Source organism: Eleutherodactylus coqui, chromosome 1 (genome assembly GCF_035609145.1).
Source record: "Eleutherodactylus coqui strain aEleCoq1 chromosome 1, aEleCoq1.hap1, whole genome shotgun sequence".
NCBI lineage: Eukaryota > Metazoa > Chordata > Amphibia > Anura > Eleutherodactylidae > Eleutherodactylus > Eleutherodactylus coqui.
In genome coordinates, this window is record NC_089837.1 from 227,828,486 (window position 1) to 227,851,096 (window position 22,611).

The 22,611-nt window shown below is 43.8% G+C and overlaps 1 protein-coding gene across 1 annotated transcript; it reads left to right on the forward strand.

Moving 5' to 3' along the window:
• Positions 1-59: 59 nt before the first annotated feature.
• Positions 60-22,290, forward strand: NUS1 (NUS1 dehydrodolichyl diphosphate synthase subunit). The gene is made up of 5 exons (XM_066606210.1): positions 60-596; positions 11,075-11,191; positions 15,071-15,223; positions 17,386-17,485; positions 20,153-22,290. The coding sequence occupies exons 1-5, from the start codon at positions 194-196 to the stop codon at positions 20,241-20,243; spliced, it is 864 nt and encodes a 287-aa protein (XP_066462307.1). The 5' UTR covers positions 60-193; the 3' UTR covers positions 20,244-22,290.
• The last annotated feature ends 321 nt before the right edge of the window (positions 22,291-22,611 follow it).

Here is a 22,611-nt window from a genome sequence, read left to right on the forward strand (position 1 = left end):
TTCGTTCCACCAGCTTTTGCCGGATTCCGGCTCCAACCTGCGCAGGACACGTCACGCTGCTGCTCTCCCGTGGAAGTGACGACACAGAGCGGCTCGTCCAATCCCGGCTGAACGTGTGCGGAGTGTGGGGCGCTGGAGTTCCCTGCGAGGCAGTGACATGGTGGCGGGGACACGGTGCCGGTGAGCAGCGGACATGTCAGTGCTGTACGCGCTGACCTGGCGCTTCCTGCACCTGCTGCTCGGCGCACAGCGGGCACTGCTGGCATGGCTCCGTCTCTGGCACTGGAGAGTGTGGCGGGCAGCGGGCGCCCTCCTCTTGCCTCCTGACCTCGCCCACCAGGAGCGGGGGCCGCGGCTGGACTGCAGGTTGCTGCGGCGGGAGGCGCGGTGCCGGTGTGTGCAGTACCTGCGGCAGCGCTGTGACTGCACCCTGCTGCCCCAGCAGCGGAGCCGGGAGCGGGCGCAGCTCCACAAGCTACCGGTGCACATAGGACTGCTGATCGGCGAGGAGCAGGAGAGCTTCCCGGACGTGGCCAGCCTGGTGCTGTGGTGCATGGCCCTGGGCATCTCCTATGTCAGCGTCTATGACCCGCAAGGTAACCATGGCGATACCGCCGCTACTAGTCCTCCTCCTTAGCTCTAGTCATTCATACTGTGGCCGGGCTCCTGCCCTAGCTCTGGGGTTCCTCTACCAGAACTGCTCATTATTTACTATGAGAGTATTATAACAACGGCTTGCATCACATTCCTTGCTATTTGCATGTGATCTTCATGTGAGAGTGATACGTGATTAATGCAGGTTACTAAGGCGACGGCATGGAGACAGAAGCAGGGTGTGTAGAGTGGATGTGTGACCATCACAGAGGGGAGACAGGCTGTTCTCACTGACCAACACCACGCTGGTCCGTTACAATGCATCTTCTATCCCGCTGCTCTGCCACGCGGGAGCCGTATTAGTCGCTGGGAGTCACAGTCTGATAGAAGGTAATAGGGACCACGGACATTGAGGGATTCTGCGACTCACCCCTATTGGGGGACATCCCGGGCACTCCCGCAATCAGCTAGGGACTTGCTGTAAACCAGGATTGCTAAATCTTCTGTGGTCCCACGTCCGTTTGGGCAGACTGCAGGGTGATTTATAATACATTTTTTTGCTGTGGCAAAACCAAAAGATTTCCGAAAGGATTCCGACCCGTGTGAACCCAGGGTAAGAGATGCCAAAAAGAAAAGCCTGTCCAGAAGTGGTTGTACTGTCTGGGTAACCCCTCTTTAGGCCCACAGACAAATTGGATTTGCAGAATCCGTGCGGGTGATTCGCAAATCAAGCCGCCCATAGAGAAACATGGGCGCCTGCAAATTGATTAAATCATGCCTATTTGATTTGCGGACCTTTTGGTCCGGAAAACAAATCACAGCATGTTCCATTTTTCTGCAGGTCCTGCACAGACTTCTTCCATTGAAGTCAATGGCAAGCCATCCGATCCGCAGCTGATACTGCAGGATCTACAGGAAAGCAGGAGAATTAAAAAAAACAAAAACAAACCTGTACTGTGCTTGTCCGACAGCAAGTCATGAGGACCATACGCAGTACAGTGAACCCAGAAATGGAGGTATCCTCACAGATGCCGCTGCCGGGGAATGCAGGTAAGCACGGCTCACTGGCCGCAGCTGTGCTGGTGCGGGATTCCCTGCACAGAACCCACGTGTGCCGTGGATATGAAGCCTAAGGCCTCATGTCCACGGGCATAAAATCTGCAGCGGTTCTCCCGCACGCGGATCCGCTCCCCATAGGGATGCCTTGGACACCCGCAGGTAGTTAAATACCTGCGAATGTCATTTTTCCCGTCATGCGCGGATCCGCGCGCGGGGAAAAAAATGGACATGCTCCATTTTCGTGCGGGTCTCCCGCAGGGACGGCGCCCGCAGGCTTCTATTGAAGTCTTTGGAAGCCGTCCGGATCCGTGGGAGGCCCGTACCAGAATTAAACTCACCTGCTCCGGACGATGCAGTTCTTCCTTCCATCGCGGCCGGATCTTCTCTCTTTGGCCCGGCGCATGCGCGCGGCACGCTGCCGACGTGCTGAGTACATCCGCCGTGCCAAAGAAAGAAGATCCAGCCTGGAAGGAAGGAAGATCCGGAGCAGGTGAGTTTATTCTGATTTTTAGGCCTCATGTCCGCGGGGCAGGAGGGACCTGCTATGGATTCTACATGAAGAATCCGCGGCGGGCCTGATTTTCCCCGTGGACATGAGGCCTTAGGCCTCCCTCACACAGGCATTTTTGTACAGCTTTTAGCGCTGCGTTTTCAACGCAGCCGTTAATTTCAATGGGGCTGCTCACACAAGGCTGAAAATGCAGCGTCTTCAACACTGCGCTATTTTCGTCCGTTTTCAGCCCTGCGTCGCCCATTGAAATGAATGGGCAGCGGTTTCAGTACTGCTGAAAATGCGGCAAAACTTGGTGCCACGTTTTTGGCAGTGTTAACCGCACACTGATTTTCGGGGGGAGGGCTTGCAATATAAGCCCTATCCTGCAAATCAGTCCTAGCTACACTAGATAGAAAAAAAACAAACAAACAATACTCACCTAGCAGCTGCCGTCCGGGTCCCGGATGTTTATCTCTGCCGCTGCTTCGGGTTTTCCCTGCACCGACAAATCTATTGCCGTAGGCCAGGTTTGAGAACCCTGCCTCCAGCAATAGATTGCTGTGATTAATTCTTGGTGCTGACTCGATGCCCAATCACAGGCCTTCATTGACTGTCTCAGCCAATCAGAGTTTCCGCAAAGACATCAGCAATGCATAATTTGACTAATGATCTGCTGCGTCTCAGCAGCTGACTTCAGAAGATACTGCACTCCCCTGTTTGATGTCTTTGTGATGTCAGCGCTTCCTTCATGGGGCACCAATGGTGCGGATTTTGATTGTTTTAGATGCAGAAATGCTGCGTAATTTTCCTTTGCGGAAATTCTGCAGCATTTCCGCTACATGTAAGCATACCCTATAGCTGATTTCTGTTCCGTGTCATGTATGCTACAACCACTTCCATTGCTTCATCTCCAGGTGGAAGTGTACACGTAGCTGTAGGGCGGTGGGGAATTAGGAGTATTTAAAGACATCGTATATACATGGAATCCCAATTTCCAGGCATAGATTTGCCTTTGGTGAGGAGGTGAATGAGGCTATAGACCATGTGTTCACTGTCCACATGCCTATCGGGTGTTACAGTATCTATGGGCCACAGTGTAGAGCCGCTAGACAGTGACTGGAAGGCTAATATTGTGTGCAGTTTTGGGCACCGGTACTCAAGAAGGACATATCAAAGCTTCAGTGGGTACAAAGACGGGCAACTAAAGTAAGAAATGAAACAGGTGGACTACAATACCCAGAGATGTTATCAAAATTGGGATTATTTAGTTTAGAAAAAGACGACTGAGGGGCAACCTAATAACTATGTATAAATATATCAGAGATCTATTCCATCGTCTACTTATACCTAGGACTGTAACAAGAGGGCATGCTCTACGTCTAGAGGAAAGCGGGTTTCCACACCCACATAGAAGGGGGTTCTTTACTGTAAGAGCAGTGAGACTATAGCACTCTTTGCCTGAGGATGTAGTGATGGCAAACTCGCTAAAAGAGTTCTAAAGTGGCCTGGACGCCTTTCTTGAGTGATACAATATTATATGTTCTAATCATTACTAGCTTCAGAGGAGTTATTGATCCAGGGTTTATTTTGATTGCCAGATTGGAGTTGGCTTATGTCCATGGGTGTTTGCGTATAATGTCTTCTGTGGTGTCTTACACATACACAGCCCATACACGCTGCTGACATAGACTGCCTATAGGCTGAGTATGCACTTGGCGTGTCCGGGAGGCTGACATCACAGACGTGTGTAGGGTGTAGAGATGAGCGAACGTACTCGGATAAGCACTACTCGTCCGAGTAATGTGCTTTATCCGAGTATCTCGCTGCTCGTCCTGAAAGATTCGGGGCGCTCCGCTGCTGACAGGTGAGTCGCAGCGGGGAGCGGGGCAGAGCGGGCGGGAGAGAAGGAGAGAAAGTTCTCCCCTCCGTTCCTCCCCGCTCTCCCCTGCAGCTCCCCGCTCCGCAGCGCGTCCCGAATCTTTCAGGACGAGCGGGGAGGTACTCGGATAAAGCACATTACTCGGACGAGTAGTGCCTATCCGAGTACGTTCGCTCATCTCTAGTAGGGTGTTTGTTTTTTCTTATTTTTTCATTAGAGGATGGTTAAATCTGAACATCCGCTTTTAGTTTGCAGCAGCTACTAGAGATGAGCGAGTATACTCGCTAAGGCACATTACTCGAGCGAGTAGTGCCTTAGCCGAGTATCTCCCCACTCTTCTCTAAAGATTCGGGGGCCGGCGCGGGGCGGGGAAGAGCGGGGAGGAACGAATGGGAGATCTCTCTTCCCCCCGCTCCCCGCCGCAACTCGCCTGTCACCGGCACCGGCCTCCGAATCTTTAGAGACGAGCGGGGAGATACTCGGCTACGGCACTACTCGCTCGAGTAATGTGCCTTAGTGAGTATACTCGCTCATCTCTAGCAGCTAGCTTACAGCTTACCAGTCACTGCATGTTGGCGGGATATATGGGATTTCCTGACGAGATAAAAAGCTTAATCTCTGAGGACTAACCTCACCAGCTATCAGACTGTAGAATGACCTGCCAAAATAGGACTGATGTATAGAACTTGAGGGTGAAAAGTAAGTTATGTGTTCTCGACTTTGTGGTTTACACCGTTAAAATGAGAGCTAGCAATTATGTAACCAGACAACTCATTGCCATTTTCCACGTGAAACTGCTACTATAAGAAATCACAATTGGGGTATGTGCACACGGGACTAATTATCTAGAAAATCTGTACTGAATCTGCATGGATATTGTGCAGGTTGCAGCCCAGAGGGTAAACTTCGAAGCGAAAAGCCACAGTAGAAATTGATATGCTGTAGATTTGACATCCGCACCACACATCAATTGACGTTGCTGTTTTTTTTTCCCCTCACAATGTGGATAAGATTTCTTAAAATATCATTCACTATGTCATTAACGAGAATACTGCCAATTTTCCACATGCGGTTCTACTGTGGAGAATCTGCAGCATTTCCGGCTACGTGGATGTACCCTAAAAGATGAGTTTAAGGCCTCTTTCACATGGGTGACAGCGAAACTGCCACAAGAAAATTGCAGCTGTGTTCCTACGATTTCTGTGCGCTATTGCTGCATTTTCTCGTGGCAGTACTGTGATTTTTCTTTCACGACTTGCACAATTTTGGGTAGGTCTTCATTTTTCCTGACTTGCCCTAATTTTCAGTATTTTCGCAGGCACCCTTCAAATATAAGCCCTACCCCAAAAATAATCCCTAGCTGCATTACAATAAAAAAACACAATACATTACCTAACATTTGCAGCCTGGGTCCTCCCACCGCTGTTCTTCGCTCCGACAGACTTGCTTGCAGTCCAATCAATGCAGAGCTCAATGAACCAATCCGATGGCTGTGATGCCAGAGCGGAGGAGACCAGTGGGAGGACCCGGACTGCAAATGTTAGGTAATGTAGTGTGGTTTTTTTTGTTTTCATTTATTGTAATGCAGCTAGGGGTTATTTTCCAGTGTAGGGCTTATATTTCAGCCCCTCCCAAAAATTAGGGTAGGGCAATCTAATGTTAACCCCTTAGTGACCAAGCCTGTTTGCGCCTTAATGACCAGGCCAAATTTTGCAAATCTGACATGTCACTTTAACATGGAAAAACACCAGAAAGGTTTTGCATATCCAAGTGATTCTGACATTGTTTTTTCGCCACATGTTGTACTTCATTTAGGCGGAAAAAATAGACCGATAGAAATTGTGTTTATTTATTAAAAGCGCCAAAATTGGGAAAATTTTGGAAAAATCGTAATTTTTTCACATTTCCAACTGCAATATCTTAAATATTAATATAGAAATTTTTGCTAAGATTTATATTTCCACCCGTTTACTTTATTTTGGGCACACAATGGAAAAACTTTCGTTTTTTTAAAAATATTTAGGAGACGTACAAATTTAACATTACTTTTTAGCATTTTGAGGAACACTTTGTTTTCCTATACCAAGCCGAGATTGGAAAGGCTCATGAGTGTTAGAATAATACCCCCCCAAATGACCTCATTTTAAAAACTACACCCCTTAATGTATTCACTGAGGGGTGTCATGAGTATTTTGACCCCACAGTTTTTTTTCAGGAATTAATTCAATTTAGAGGAGAAAAAGTAAAATTTCATATTTTTGCAAATCTGTCATTTTAAAGACATATATTTTTTTCCTATAGTTTACATGAAAATGAGGATTTACACCCCAAAATGGATACCCCTATTTCTCCCGTGTTCAGAAATATACCCATTGTGGCCCTATTGTTATATCTGAGTCCACAACGGGGCCCAAAATGAAAGGAGTAGTCAGTGTCTTTCAAAACAGAAATTTTGCTTGAAGTCCTTTTAGGCCCCATAGCACACATGTAGAGTTCTTGAGCACCCAAAACCATAGAAAACCCCCACAAATGAGCCCATTTTAAAAACTAGACCCCTTAAGGAATTTATCTAGGGGTGTACTGCATATTTTGACCCCACAGTTTTTGAATGAATTCAAACCAAGCAAAAGGAAAAAATTGTGATTTTCGTTTTTTCGGCAATTCTGTCATTTTAAAAACAGCTTTTTTTGTACAGCACACATATGAAGGAAGACTTGCACCCAAAAATGGATACCCCTGTTTGTCCCGTGTTCAGAGACATACCCATTGTGGCCCTAATCTTATGTCTGGATACACAACGGAGCCCAAAATGAAAGGAGCGACCGGTGGCTTTCGGAACACAAATTTTGCTTGAAGTCCTTTTAGGCCCCATTGCCCACTTGTAGAGTTCTTGAGCGCCCAAAACCATAGAGAACCCCCACAAATGACCCCATTTTGAAAACTAGACTCCTTAACGAATTTATCTAGGGGTGTACTGCGTATTTTGACCCCACAGTTTTTGAATAAATTCAAGCAAAGCAAAAGGAAAAAATTTGGATTTTTGTTTTTTTGGCAATTCTGTCATTTTAAAAACGGCTTTTTTTGTACAGCACACATATGAAGGAAGACATACATCCCAAAATGGATACCCCTGTTTGTGCTGTTTTCAGAAATATACCCCTTGTGGCCCTAATCTTATGTCCGCATGCACAACGGGGCCCAAAATAAAAGGAGTAATCGGTGGCTTTCAGAACATAGATTTTGCTTGAAGTCCTTTTAGGCCCCATTGCCCACTTGTAGAGTTCTTGAGCGCCCAAAACCATATAGAACCCCCACAAATGACCCCATTTTGAAAACTAGACCCCTTAACGAATTTATCTAGGGATGTACTGCATATTTTGACCCCACAGTTTTTGAATAAATTCAAGCAAAGCAAAAGGAAAAAAATAGGATTTTCATTTTTTGGGCTATTGTGTCAATTTAAAAACAGTTTTTTTTTGTACAGCACACATATAAATGAAGGCTTTCACCCCAAAATGGATACCCCTGTTTGTCCCGTGTTCAGAAACATACCCATTGTGGCCCTAATAGACTTACAGGACCCATGGCTAGGCCTACAATGAAAGGAATACCCGTTGGATTTCAGGGTACCACTGAATAAATTTCAGGCCCCATTGCCCACTTATAGAGCCATTGAGCGGCCAAAACTATAAAGAACCCCCTCAAATGACCCCATTTTGAAAACTAGACCCCTTAACGAATTCATCTAGGGGTGTACTGCGTATTTTGACCCCACAGTATTTGAATGAATCTAAGCAAAGCAGAAGGAAAAAGTTACGATTTTCAATTTTTTTGACAATTTTTTTCAATTTAAAAACAGTTTTTTTGTACAGTGCACATAGGAATGAAGACGTTCACCCCAAAATGGATACCCCCGTTTGTCCCGAGTTCAGAAACATACCCATTGTGGCCCTAATCTACTTACAGGACGCATGGCAAGGCCTATAAAGGACGGAACACCCGTTGGATTTCTGGGCACAACTGAATAAATCCCAGGCCCCATTGCTTATTTGTACAGAATAAAGATTGACTCCCTAAAAATTCCCCCCCCCCCCCGCCCTCCGCGCCCTTTTTGGCGTTCGCAAATCTTAGATAAAAGTAAAAATGTGAACTGTGTAGTATTTCCGAAGACAGGGGTAATTACGGAGGCTGGTTGGAATGGGCTCATGGGGCAATAAAACCGGGTATCCCCCCCCCCCCCTCCTCTCATGCTTTTTGGGGGTATTTCATGACCTCAGTGGCGGGTATGGGGTGTAAAAAGTGGCGTTCCGTGAGTCTCCGTAAGCTTGATGAGGTGCGGCGGTCTCACACAGCAGGCGCTCAACAAGGTGCTCCTGGAACTGCAGGAAGGCGAGCGTTCCCGGGGCTTCTTGTAAAATACGTATCACAGGTAGCGTTCTGAATAACGCCGGGCTCACGCGGGTGCAGGCGGAATCCGCTTGCGGAGGCCCACAGCGGATCCCATCTGTGAGCCCGGCTGTGACCCTGCGTACGGCTGCGTAATGTACTGCGCATAACTGCCTACTCACACAGGAGGTCATGCACAGTACACCTTTGTTTGTATTTCCCGCACCATCGCTTAGCGATGACGCGGGTACTTGCAGCCCGTATACAATGTAGTTGCGTATGGGCTGCGGGTATATCCGCGACCATGGAGCACAATGGGCTCTATGTTGCCGATATCCGCAGTAAAATAGAACCTGCTGCGTTCTCTTTTCTGCGAGTGGATTACGCAATTCCAACCCGCTAATGTGAGCGGAATTGTGTAATCCAATGCGATTGATCTGCGTATTAGCGCGGATCAGAAGCATGCAGAATCCGTAATTGTTATCCGGTCATGTGAGACCGACCTAAGGGAGATCGCTACCTTTTTATCACGTGACCGGGGACCGCTCAACGAGGCCACCCGTCACTGCTCCAGGCTCTCTGTGACCGTTGGTCGCTGGGAGCAAGGAGATTTTAAGTTTCCTGTGCTCCCCGACTCCTGCGCATGTGTCCGGCTTTTTGCCGGCAATCGCATGTGCAAAATCCTGGAAGGTCCACGGAGGAAGATCGCGTCGGGATTCAAATACGCAGGCCTCCGGTAAAAAGTTTCATCTCCTCTCACCGATCGCATCAGTGAGGGGAGATGAAACTTCAAATTTTTTTTTTTACTTTTACGTGATCGGCATTATTGGATAATGGCGAACACGTGACCAGGAACCGCTCACCGCGGCCCTCCGTGAAACCTCCAGGCTCTTGGCTACGTTTTGTAGCCAGGAGCAGGGAGAATTTAAATTATCCTGGCAATCCACAGCTTTTACGCATGCGCCCGCCATTTTGGCGACGGGTGCGGGTGCAGAAGCTGTGGTAAGGTCCGCGGATAAATCTGGGGGCCTTAGGTACGTACTTTCATCCTCCCTCACGGATATGATCCATGAGGGGAGATGAAATGTACGCTTTTTAAACTTTTAAAAACTTTTTTTTACTGTTTTTTTTTTTTTTTTTTACTTTTTTACACTTTTTTTTCACTTTACATGATCACTGTCATCTATTGGATGACAGTGATCATGTCCCCGGTATAATCTCTCTGCTCCTAGCTACACATGGCAGCCAGGAGCAGAGGGATTTTAAATTCCCCGGGGCTCGAGCCCGTCTGTGCACGTGCCCGATGTCAATCATCGGTCGCGCATGCGCAGACGGGGATTCGGGTCCCGGGACATCGGGACACCGCTGAGGACTGGGGGTGAGTATTTTCACCTCCCCTCATGGATCCGATCCATGAGGGGAGGTGAAACTGACTTTTTTAAAACTTTTTTTTAACTTTTGGATTACGGCGATCGCGGTACCGGGGACCGCTCACCGCAGTCCCCGCTGACATCTCCTGCCTCCCGGCTACCTACCGGAGCCGGGAGCAGGAGATTTTAAATCTCCCGCGCCGCCGGGCCTTCTGCGCATCGGCTGACGTAATGCCGCCTGGCGCGCATGCGCAGAAGACCGGCTTCGGGCACCGCAGCGGCAGGAGAGCGGGGAGCAGCGTGCCGGACCTGGGTGAGTAATTTCAGCTGCTCCGATGGATCCAATCCATCAGAGCAGCTGAATCTTTAACTTTTGTGTACTTTTATTTACTTTTTTTGCGATCGGCGCTATCCATTGCATAGCGCTGATCGCAATGCCGGGGGGGTGTCCGAACAGCCCGGGATGACAGCTCCATGCTGTCAGCTACCTGCGGACACCGACAGCATGGAGCTGTCACGTCCACAGCCCGAGGGGCATTATTCTCTGCAGGAAGCATGTTTTTACGTCCTCAGAGAATAGAGCCCACTTCGGGAGGATGTAAAAACACTATGGGCTGGTTGTTAAGGGGTTAAAGTCGCATTCCACGAAACCAACGATTTTGTGTGATGTGATGCAACACAAACAAAGGTTTAATAGAGAACTATGGGCTACGTAAAACTGCAATTCGTGGCTGTATAGAACACGCCGCAATTTTTTTTCCCCACAACATAGAAGACATCTTGAATATGAAGGAACCCATTGGAAAGTATGGGCTCCACATACAGGCAATTTATAGCAATGTCACATATTAAAAATTGGGCTTAAAGGGGGTTTTAGGCAGTTCACACAGCTTTAGTTAGTATGAAATAATTTTTTCCTATTTTTTTTTTTTGTCTAAACCTGGGTGCATCTAAGGAAACTGCCTGCCAGTGATTGCGGACATCCGCAGTCCCCATTAATGCTATATTAATGGAGACCTCCTCCTGAGAACCTAATAGCTGTGGAATTGACACACAGGTAACGCGGTAGAAATCCGTCCGTGGGCATTCTGAGGATCCGTCTATAATATATGGCTGTGCGGTTCATGGCTTTCTCACGTTTGCTGAAGGTCGCTCTTCCATTGCCTTGTATAGTAGTTGCTATTCACCAGATTGGCTTCAGCTCGCTCTGACTGCATTTTTGTTCTGTTTAATAGCAAACAGTGATGTGAACATGTAAACATAGGAAGTAAATCATGATTATTTTTTTTTAAGGGATCTTCAAACAAAACAGCTCGAGACTTATGGATGAAGTGTTAAGGCTGCAGAAGGAGGAGTGCTCCAAGTTTCCACTTGAATATGCAAATGGCAGCGCTGACGGAGCTGATAAAGGTGATCTAACGCTCCACAAACTACAGACTTCTTTTCATGCACCGTCTGAGATCTGCTTTCCTAGATTAGTGAATGTTAAAGGCACTATTCAGCCTTTGTACGTTCTGTCTATTGTCCGCTCTGTCATCCGGTTTCAGCTGGTATACACAGAAGCTTCTGTACTCCGATTAAAGGCATACAGTATATGCTCTATCCTGTCAATGGGTCTAGCCTCTTGACCCGCACATTTCTACCCCCTGACAGTACCGTATCGTCAGTAAGTTTGGCTTATGTGCGGGTTATAGAAAACGGATGATTTGCTGATGATGTTAACACAGTGTAAGCGTAGAGTACTATATTCTATGTGAATGCGTGAACTGATTACAGCCTGGTTAAGGCCTTCTAAAAATGGTTCACAGAAATCTCACAGTGAGACAGATACAGTGTAAACTATTTAATGGCGTTCTTCTGTGATCGCAGGGTTAGAGGCAGGGACTAATTGGATAAATGCTGACGGGCCATAATATACTGCAGTACAGGACTGATTGCATGTTCAAATTCCCTGCTGAGCCTAAAGATGGTGACACATCACCGTATTTCAGCCATGTTTTCTCTTCCATAATGCTATTGTGTGTTCTGGCCTGAATGTAGAATTTATGATGGTCAGAGTTCAGGTCAGGAGACGGGCTGGGACACATGTCTGTATTACGGAAGCAAAACTGCCACTAAAATACAGATTTGTGTCACTGGCCTTAACAAAAGATGGGGGAAGTTGAATAATGTTAAAAGTATTAAAGGGTAAATGCACAAACTGCCACATAATTGATATAAACTTTTTAGTTATTTTGCAATATATCATTTAGCCGGCATGTTGACAGTCTTAATCTGCCTGGCCACGAGCGAATTTTCATTGCATACCCTGCGGGGAACGCAGTGAACGCTTTCCATAGCAAAGCCCTGCTGTGCATGAGCGGAGAGTCATAGCGATTAGAGATGAGCGAGCATACTCGCTAAGGCAAATTACTTGAGCGAGTAGTGCCTTTCGCGAGTACTTGCCCGCTCGTCTCAAAAGATTCGAGTGCCGGCGGGGGTGAGTGGTGAGTTGCCGCGGGAGAGGAGGGGGGAGGGAGCCATCTACCGTGGGATATCACTACGCCTGTGGACAGGCAGCCTTAGAGTAAAGAATGCTATAATTATTGTTTCCATTCATCCCGCTAACCAAAAAAGGATTGAAAAGCATTCAAAAAGTCATTTCTACCACAATATGGTGTCCATAGGAATAAAACTACAACTTGTCCTACAAAAAAGCAATCCTTTACAGAACTCCATCGATGGAAAAATGTGTAGCAACACAAACTTTTTTTTTTTTTCTCTAAATGGTTTTATTGTACAAAAATAATGGAAGAACAAACTTAGGAAAAGCTGCATGAATGTGAAAAGGGAACCTGCACCTCCATTCTCAGGACTAAATGGTGGTTTACACCCATCCACGACATTGCACTATTCTCCTGTATGAAATGGACTATAAATAAGCAGCCAGATGAAAAGCTGGTTATGACTGTCAGGCATGTGATGTGTGCGCTCAGGTCAGATTGCAGAAGTACATGAGGACGGAAACCAACCAAGGTCTTTTAACTGTGTGAACTTTCTTGGAATACAGATGTAACCCCTAAGTGACAGGCCTATTTTGTGATCTAATGACCAACCAATTTTTCTTTTTTTTTTTTTTTTGTCACATTCCCAAAAGTCATAACTTTTTAAATTTTTCTGACAACGTAGCCGTATGAGGGCTTTTTTCGTTTTGTGTTTTTTTTAATATATTGAGCAATAAGACTTTCATTTTTCTATTGTCCTAGCTCTAGCCCTAGGCGGGACCATTTTTTAGCGAGAAGAGCTCTAGACTTTATCCCATTTTTCTTTTTCAGTTTTTTTCCTTCTAAAGGCAAGAATAACAAAATCAGCAAATTTGTTCAGGTTTTTTTTCTTTTTTTTATAAACGGTGTTCACTGTGCAGTATGAATTATATAAGATGTTAAATTAACTCTGCGGGCCAGTACAAATACAACAATGGCAAATTTACATATCTTGCTATCTTTTTACGTTTTTTGGGGGGGGGTGTTTTTTATGTATGCTAGAGTATTGTTTTGTTGCAGATTTTTGTAAAAATGACAGTAGAAAATATTTTCTTTTCTTAAAAAAAAAAATGGGGCAGAAACCAGCACTTGTGAATTCGGCCCACGGTAGAGATACTCCTGCTCAGATGCTGAGTAAGCGGACTCTTGAGCTGTTTAGCATAATGCTTTAATCCGTCATCAACATGCACTGCCAAATATACTCTTCAGAAGTGGCGTCTGCGAATTCTACAAACCTGTATTAGGAAAAATAGGCTTCAAAGTCAGATTACTATAATTTTTAGACAATAATATGCATCCAGGTTTATACAGCAGAAAATAGGAAAAATGTTTCCTACTGCTTCTTACTTCTTGGTGGTGTATAGAAGTGGAGGTGTTATGGTCACTAACTTTGGGGATCTATTGTAGGAAAGGGGTTCAGCCGCTCTTGTTTATGCTAGTCTTCTTAGCTGATGACTCTGCTGCATGCACCCTTATACACTGTATTAATTGCAATAACTTCCTGCACACAAGTGCTGTAACTGAGAAGTCGGTGGTCTTACTACAGCAGGACTGGTCACATAATCGTGACCTCTCATCTTTTCAGTGATCCGCAAAAGCTGGGTGGGGTGGCTTTTCTATTGGCTCCCAGCATCCAAATGTGTGATTGGGGGATGCAGATGGTTGCCATGACACCTCCTAGGTCTTTGAAACAGCCAACAGCCGCTGCGAACAGCCAAGATCACAGCTAGCTCCAATCACAACTGTTTGACAGCTTACTTGCGTGGTCAGTTTGGACTATGTAGATTGTCAGCTAAAATGGGATCCCTCCGACTCACAAACCTGCTCCATGTGATGCAGTTGCAAGGTGTCAATGGTTGCCATAGTAGCCCTGGGCCTAGTTAAGGTTCCCGCGGCTGCCATGCATTGCAGTCTACTAAGCTTGTGGTAGGGTGTAATATGTGAAGAATTGCAGTATATTGTAGAAGTGTTCAAACCATGACAAGTTCAAATCCCCAAATTCAAAAACCTCTCTCTTTCCATTTTTCCAATAAAACAATCTATACAATAAAAAAAAACATAATTGTTATTGCTACATCTGAAAAAGCCTGAAATATGTAAGTATGGCATTATTAATCTCACATTGTAAATGCTGTCAAAGAAAACCTATAATGCCAGAATTGTGTTTTTCTGTGTTCTGTTTTTTTGTTTTTTTTTTGTCACCCCATCTTCCAACAAACATCGAATAAAAAGTCACATTTTCCAAAATGGTACAATAAAAACCCACATCAATGGAAAAATGAAGTTATGAGGCTCTTATTTAAAAGAAGAGGAAAGAAAAAAAACGGGGAGGGGGGTGGGGCGTGGCGAGAGACACAAAATCTATAAACATGGTATCCTTATGTGCTGCTCCATAGATTGACGTTAACATGTCACTTTTATTACATCATGAACACTGCAAAAGCAAAACCACCTGAAAAATGACTGGTTTTTTTCTCATTTCACCCCACTTTTAGAAGTTGTTAAAGTTTTCCAATTCAATAAATTGTGCATTAACTTGTACCATTAAAAAAAATACAACTCATCACGCAAAAACAAACTTTCATATGGAAAAATAAAGTTGTAACTTGGAATGCAGGGATGGAAAACAAAACAGAAGCCTGAGAAATGGCTGGAGGTTCAAAGATTTACAAATAAAAGAGTTAATGTTTTTACCTTGACCTTTTACAAGCAAGTAGACTGGAAGGTTATGTTGGTAAATATGTGCATATGTCTTGTATATTTCCAGCTTTTCGCCATTTGCCTGTGCTAAAGGTGCTGTCTCCGGAGGACGGGAAGCCAAACATTGTGAAAGCTGCTCAGAATTTTTGTCAACTTGTAGCAGACAGACAGAAGACACCGGCAGATTTGGATGTAGATGCCTTCGACCACCTTTTAAGAAGTAATTGGCAACTAGAATTCACCGTTTTTATGTTTTGTGAATCTGTTAGCAAATAGTATTTGGGGTTTCTATTAATATTCACACAGAGCAAAGCAGCAGCACACGGACCCCCTTATGGGCACTCTGTATGCTACTGTATTTGTACCTTTGTTGAGGCACTGGGTTTGACCTCACAAGCAATATTTTTAGGGAGAATACATCCTTAATGGAGTTTGTCACAATTCTGAGTTCCCTTGTATAAATTAGTAGCAGCATATGGTTCAGTGTGACAGACCCTTTGATTGGAAAATTATGTAGATTCCTCAAAACCATGGATGGCAGCATCCCAATCACGTTTAGTGGGTTTTATTGCACCAACAGCAGATTTTAAAAATGGCTGCAAATGAAAGCATTTAAGTAAAGGCATATTCCTGAGCTTTTGCTATTTAAAGACCTATCCCCTGGAAAGGTCATCAGTAACTGATTAATGGAGGTCTGCCACCAATCACTGACAGCACGCTGGAAGTATAATAGACAGCATCACTCATTAAAATCAATGGGAGTGATGCCTGCCATTATACTTCTGGCTCTGACCACAATGAGGAGCCAGAAGTGTAATAAGAGACATCACTTCCATTGATTGCAATGGAATGAAGTTGTCTAATACAATTAGGTCCGATGATCAGCAGGCATCTGGAGAGGTGAACCCTTGCCGATGAACTTTGATGGCCTATTCTAAGGATAGGTTATCAGTAGTAAAAGTCCCAGAATAATCATATAAGTATTGGGTTCCCAATAAGGGAGATGGAATAATACCTCCACAGTGTCACCTATTGGAAGGCAGCATTCCTCCAAGCCGAAGTCAGACTCTTTATACAAGCCTTGTAACAATGACTGGGAATTATAAGCAAAGCCAGACTCCATGTACATACAGCTGTTTCAAGGTTTTTGCCCTTCATCAGTGTACAGTAGGAGTCTGGCTTTGCTAGTGAGAGGCCTGGGACGGGGGTCAGAAACGCTATCTTTTCTCCTTAGGGAGAGCACCTAGATGGTGAGCGAGGAGACTCAAAAGGCCATTTATGCTCCTCTCTGGGTAATATGCAAATAAAGGAGATATAACAATAACTCCACAGCACCACCTATTGGAAGGCAGCATTCCTTCAAGCCAAAGTTAGACTCCAATAGGTGGCACTGTGAAGATATTATTCCATCTCCCTTATTTGCATATTACCCAAAGGAGCATGAATGGCCTTTTTGAGTCTCCTCACTCACCTTGGTGCTTTCCCAATGAACATGCAATGTAGAATAGAAGCCAAATGATAGAAGGAAATAGCTTTCCCAAAGGCAAGGCTTTCTTATTTCTGGTGCCACCAGATCCTGTCTTGGCAGATAATAGTCAGCCACATGAAACGGTCATATTGATAGATTGTGTGAGCCCATCTACATCAAAATGTGTGCCAAAACCTTATATTTGTATTCATAGTAAATATAGCAGTAATATAATTTTGGCCCAATGTCTATGGGCAGATTTGATTTGCGGAATCTGCGTGTGAAATCTGCAAATCAAGCTACCATAAAGAAGCGTTGACTGTCCGCACTTTATTTCACACCTGCGGATTTGATTTGTGGATGCCACACGTGGATAATAAATCACAGCATGCTCCATTTTTACCACGGATGACGTGCGAATGTGGCTCCATTCATCTCTATGGGAGCGAGTGATCCGCAGTGCATCCACAAATACATTTGAGGATTCACTGCGGATTTGAAGGTTAAAATCAATTAGGGAGGTGAAGAAAAAGCTGAGAGGTGGGGTTGAAGATTTTTTTTTTCCCGTGTAGATGAGCCACAGTGCATCCGCGCAGAAAAGAATCCACGATCTACCGCATGCAATAAAAAGAAAAAAAAATCCATTTTAATGATGACTCGCAGTGCGTCTGCTGCAGAAAACTGCATGAAAAATCAGCACGTGCCTAAGAATTCATATATTCCATGTTGGCATATTTATTGGTGCTTCCAGAGCGCTGTCGCGTTCCTTTGTGAATGCTTTTGCATTACATCCACTTTAATGTGCAAATGCACACATTTATTCAACTGGATCTACTAGCTGTCCTTATTTTTTGTATATGTGGTGTAAAGAAAGGGGCTAAATTGTCTAAATATAATTTTTTTTTTCTTTCTAGGTGGGCAAAACTTCCCAGATCCTGATCTAATATTAAAATTTGGCTCTATCAATAGCACATTAGGTTTTCTGCCGTGGCATATAAGACTTTCAGAAATTATGTAAGTACTTTTTCCCTTCCCGCATATTATACAAATTTTTTTGTGAGCTAGAAATGGGTGTTTCCTTTTTGTTTGAGGCTATTTTCTTGTAAGAGCTCTTCTACATACATCCAGCCCTGCAGTCTTTCCTCTGGTGTAGAACAATATCCTGGAGGTTACCTGCTGATGAACCTGATCTCATAGTTTACTATGCAGTCAGCTGTGTTCTGCATAGTTGTTTAAGATGTGTAGAATTTTTTTTTCTTCTATTGGTTGTATCTAAATAAGAACTGGCTTGACACAACTGTTAAATGGAAATGATTCCTAATGAGCGTTACATGTAAATACAGCACATATGTGGTGGGGGGTATATTCTACCTTGCTCTGTTCTTGGATTTTGAAGGGCTAGTCTGGGAAGAAAGGTTAGTTTGTAATCTCAGCGCTGTATTTAAGTGATACCGCATTCTTCCAGCTCCAGCGATTATTTCCTATAACAGGAACATTTGACTGCTGCAGCCTGATTCTGAGTTACACCAGGTACACATGCTTTAGCTGGGGAAAGAATGTTTCAGGGTACCAGACACTGTCGGAAGTGGATTTTGGGGGCTCTGTCAAGGCGGGTACGACTCCTTTATGGAAAAAAGAAAGTTTTTATATAGCGTTGAGCAAATTTCAAATTTTAGTTGTTTTTTTTTCTCCCCAGACTACCCATTAGAAAAATATGTTGAACATTGAAGTATCTAGAACAACTGCTAGAGATTTGGGATGAAGCGGTTTTCTTATTTGCCTTGCTATAAAGTCTTAGATTAATCTCTAACAGTTTCAGCAAGTACAATAATATGTCTTTAAAACACAGAATTCTGATGGTTAGGCAAGTCCATGCCACTGCATTACAGTTTTCAGCATTACTAGGCCTAAAATCTTCAATGAGGCCTACATACAAAAATATCTCCTTCTGCATAGAACAGAGCTGTAGGAGGTTTTATGGTGTCCATCTTAAGGCATTCTTGCTCAGTAATAGTAATTGTCTTTTTTCATATCAACACTGTGGCTTCCATTTATAACGAACAGCAGTGTCCAACTTACCCTATTGACTTAATCAGGTCGGTCATGTTCTGTTCCAGTGGAATCTGCTATAGAGGCTTTGAATGGAGCTTGCGGTCAGGGAGAGAAAGGGGAAATTATTTTGAGCGCTTTGGCCACTATCAATTGTCACAGCAGAGTCTCCATCGATCACTCTAGCGGAGTTGCAAGTGCAGAGTCGTTAGTATACAGGCGGATTTGTACCCAGCTTTCCCTGGCTTCTGCACGCATGCAGAGCGAAAGCTCGAACCACCCCCTGGTTGGTCTAGCGTCTCCAGCACTCTTCGATACCCACACACTCTCGCTATCACCACCAGCTTTTATCACAGGGAAGCTGGAACCCGGACTAAGAATTATGAACACAATCTTTGGAGTTGTGGTTCGTTTTAAAACTGACAAGGCTTGGCTAATAAATAGCAGATTTATTCTAAAAGACTAGCAGTGCAAATATTTATAAATTTACAAAAATATACAGAAAAATGTTACAATGTAGGTAAGTTTTACAGGCATATACAACAGACTGTATTTAAAATAAAACAAGGAGTAAATAAAGAAAGATACCAGATTTGGGATATGCGGCCCAAGGTTCTTTTCGTGCGGAGTCACTGAAGCAGACGGGAAAGCCTTATGCCGTAGCGTATCTCTAAAGTCTGACCCTAGAGGTTCACTGAGACCCAAGTTATAAAGAATTCTCCAGAACAGACCTTCCCGCCCAACCGGAGGTCATTTAGAAAGGGGTGGGTAAATGCGAATGGCCAATGAAAAACCATAATTCCCCATTTTGGATATATCTCTGCAGGAGATCATCTGAACGGGAATCTATGCCCAGCATATTTCTCGTGATGATTTTATTTATTCAGCTATATCAAGCATGATATGGAAAGTACATTCAGGTAACCGGATACGCCGTTTGAAGGTGATACAGGGCCCGTACCGCAACATGTATAGATATGTGTCACTCAGCTGGCTCGCCCGATTCCAAAAATACAATATATAGGAACTTCACACGACTAATAACCCTTATTAAGAGCTTTTCTCTATATAAAAGTCTTGGAGCTGGGGAGTCTGTGGGAACCAATCCGAGGTGTTACATCTCGCTGGCAGGGGGATTAATTAACAACCCCCTGTCACTGCCTTACCTTTATTGCCATTCGCACAAAGAACTACCTAATGCCACATAGTTATCAGACGTGGCAGCTGTGAGGGAGGGGGGAGATGACGGTTAAGGATTTCAGTTCAACTTTCCCAGTATCCTGAATGGCAGCTGGTTGATACTGCATCAATCCTTATACCACACTTACGGCATAGATGTGAATTCCCCCTTATACTCAACAGTCCTTTTTACTTTGACATCTGAATTGGGGAACCTCCATTGGACCGACTCTTCAAACACCTTTGGATTTATTTAGTGGTCATATTGGGCATAGTGGACTGTCTATAACTGGATTTTACTGTGATAGGCGCTTCCAGTTACTTATTTGGCCAGACAACGAACTGTATGTGATCCTGTCACAGTTCAGCTTGAACAAGGGTAGTAGTATGGAATTACAGAACTGCTGCCTATTATTTGAATAATGTGCCTTTTCTTTTTTTTTTTTTTTCCAGTTCACTGCCATCCCATGTGAATATCCAATATGAAGACTTTTTCTTTGCTCTCCGTTGCTACGCAGGCGCTGAGCAGCGGCTTGGGAAATGACTTCGTTTTCTGTTGGACCTGTTCAAGCTTCCTCACAAGGGACTCAATGCATTTGTTTACAAGCAATCTATGATTTGCTCAGTCTGGTTCACAGTCTGTACCCCAGATATGGTCTTGTCATCTACCATAGAGCCGGTTATAATGGTGTTTATAATACAAGGATTAAAGTGTTCACAGCTATTCTGGAAGTGGATGTGTAAACATGATTGAGTCATGGACAGGGGTACGGTGATGCTGTAAGAGTCTACTGTTCATCTCATTCATATTCCGTAGTGTTTGCCTGACTTGCCATTAAAATGTTCCCTTATCTGGTGCATCAATAGAACCTCTTCTACACTGGCTACCTAAGTCGTCTGACCGTCCGTCCGTCCAGCTGCTTTCATCGTATGAACAGAATTGTGGATGTGCTGCTTCCATCGATATGTACAACAGATTAGGGATGGATGTTCATTGCAGTGATGAGAGGATATCCTCTCTTCTGCCGCACCAAATATCTCATTGTGGATCATGTGCACAATTTCCCCAATATTAATATCAAGTAATTTAAGGTAGAAAATGATATAAAGTAAATCTCAAGTCAAATATATTAACTACAGCAAGTTCTGAAAACTTATAGTTTCTCTAAGAATTTGCACTGAAATTACATGTCAGCAAATCTTGTAATTTTTTTTTTTTATGATTTGAAGTTTTGAATATTTTCTATATATAAATTATATATTATTTTTAAAATAAGGTTTTAAGAGTTACATGGATCATGGCAGTGTAATCTTTACATTAATATTGAGCATTAATGATTAGACACTTTGTATGTTGACAGGGAAGATGGACTGTTTCCTATCATAGAGCCCAAATGCCCCTCCAACTGTGCGCCAGCAAAGGAGCACTTTTGGAAAATCTGATGCTGTGCTATGCCAAGTGCAGGGCTCGGGTGCCCAGATATACTAGTTCTGTGGAACGGCTGGCATCTTACCGCCTGTTCCGCTGATTTGCTACATATGAATACACATTGCTGACACTTGAACTTAAATCTGAGTGACACATCAAGATCTGTCGGTGTTGTCTCCAGCCAGTTTTTGCTGTGAAATGGCCTAGACGTATTTGAGCCACTTCTTGGCACCGAGTAGGACCAGGATCTTCTTTACTAGGGAATCTAAAGCACACCATAAGGAATGGCAGTTTTCACCAATGATTTCTTGTAATTTGGATACTTTTTCATAGCTGACAATATCTTTAGGGCTGTTCACATTATGTTTTTCATGTGCATTTAACATATAGGTTAAACTTTCAAATGTACACAATTTTAAGCAAATGTACGTTTTTTTAGCATATATGTTAAATGCATAGCCATACTTTTGTATCTGTTTATGCATTGAAAATGTATGCATTTTCACAGTTTTTTGGCATTTGAGAAAAATGTATACATTTTTAACATATTGAAATTTACAGCTTTACATTTTCTATTGACCTTAATGTGAAAAAAATAAGGTTTTTTTTTTTTTTTGCGGGACAGAAAAGTGTTTTGGGTTGCGCTTTTCTATCCCACAAAAAGTTCATAAATAAAAGGAAGGCCAATTGCGAGCAATGTGGAACATCATTTAACCAATTATACTCTATGGGTATGTCAAGTAATATGTTAATATTTATATATTTTTTGTATCAAAACGTATATGCTTGACAGACGGCTAAAACATGATGTTAACAGCCCCTTAACGGTTTTCAGTGCTGTAATTCAGGGATATTTTTGCTACTGTTCTTATTTTGCATTTATTTGAAGTTGGCTGCCATGTAACAAGTTCCTCAAACGATATATTTAAAAGGGATCTCTTCCTGTAGCAGCTCCCACTTTCCACCTTGTTTTTGATTCATTACTTTGTGTTTTCCAGAGTTAGTTGTTCCGTTGCTATGGAGTATGCCAAGATGCAGTAACGTTTTTTGGGGGGGGGGGGGGGGGAGGGTGTATGGTGACTTTAAGTAACAAAACAATATGTGCCACGTGAAGAAAATGTTTATAAAAAAAATACATTAAAAATTTCTAAAATATCAGAAATGTTTTTGTTTTACCTAATGTGCATGCAGTCCTTTATACATTATGATGCCATTGAAGCTCTTTTACGGGTTCTTAACTTGTAGCTGCCTCCTTAGCGTTGGTACCGTACTTTGAAACTACCTCGGTCTGTAAACCAGTTAGGTCCTGAGGATTAAACAGCACCTTGTGTTTTGTGGCGACACAATAATATGGAATTTAGATATATTCCGGACTCGAGCTGAACCGCCATAAGATACTTGCTTCCAACATGCCCAGTGCCTCCTCTCCCAGCCATGTGTCGTCAGGGGGGAGTCTGGACACCCCATACTCGTGACTTTTCTG

Coding starts and splice junctions, on each gene's coding strand:
- NUS1 (XM_066606210.1), top strand. CDS start 194: ATGTCAGTGCTGTACGCGCTGACCTGGCGCTTCCTGCACCTGCTGCTC. Junction 597..11,074: donor CAGCGTCTATGACCCGCAAG/GTAACCATGGCG, acceptor TTTTTTTTTAAG/GGATCTTCAAACAAAACAGC. Junction 15,224..17,385: donor CTTCGACCACCTTTTAAGAA/GTAATTGGCAAC, acceptor TTTTCTTTCTAG/GTGGGCAAAACTTCCCAGAT.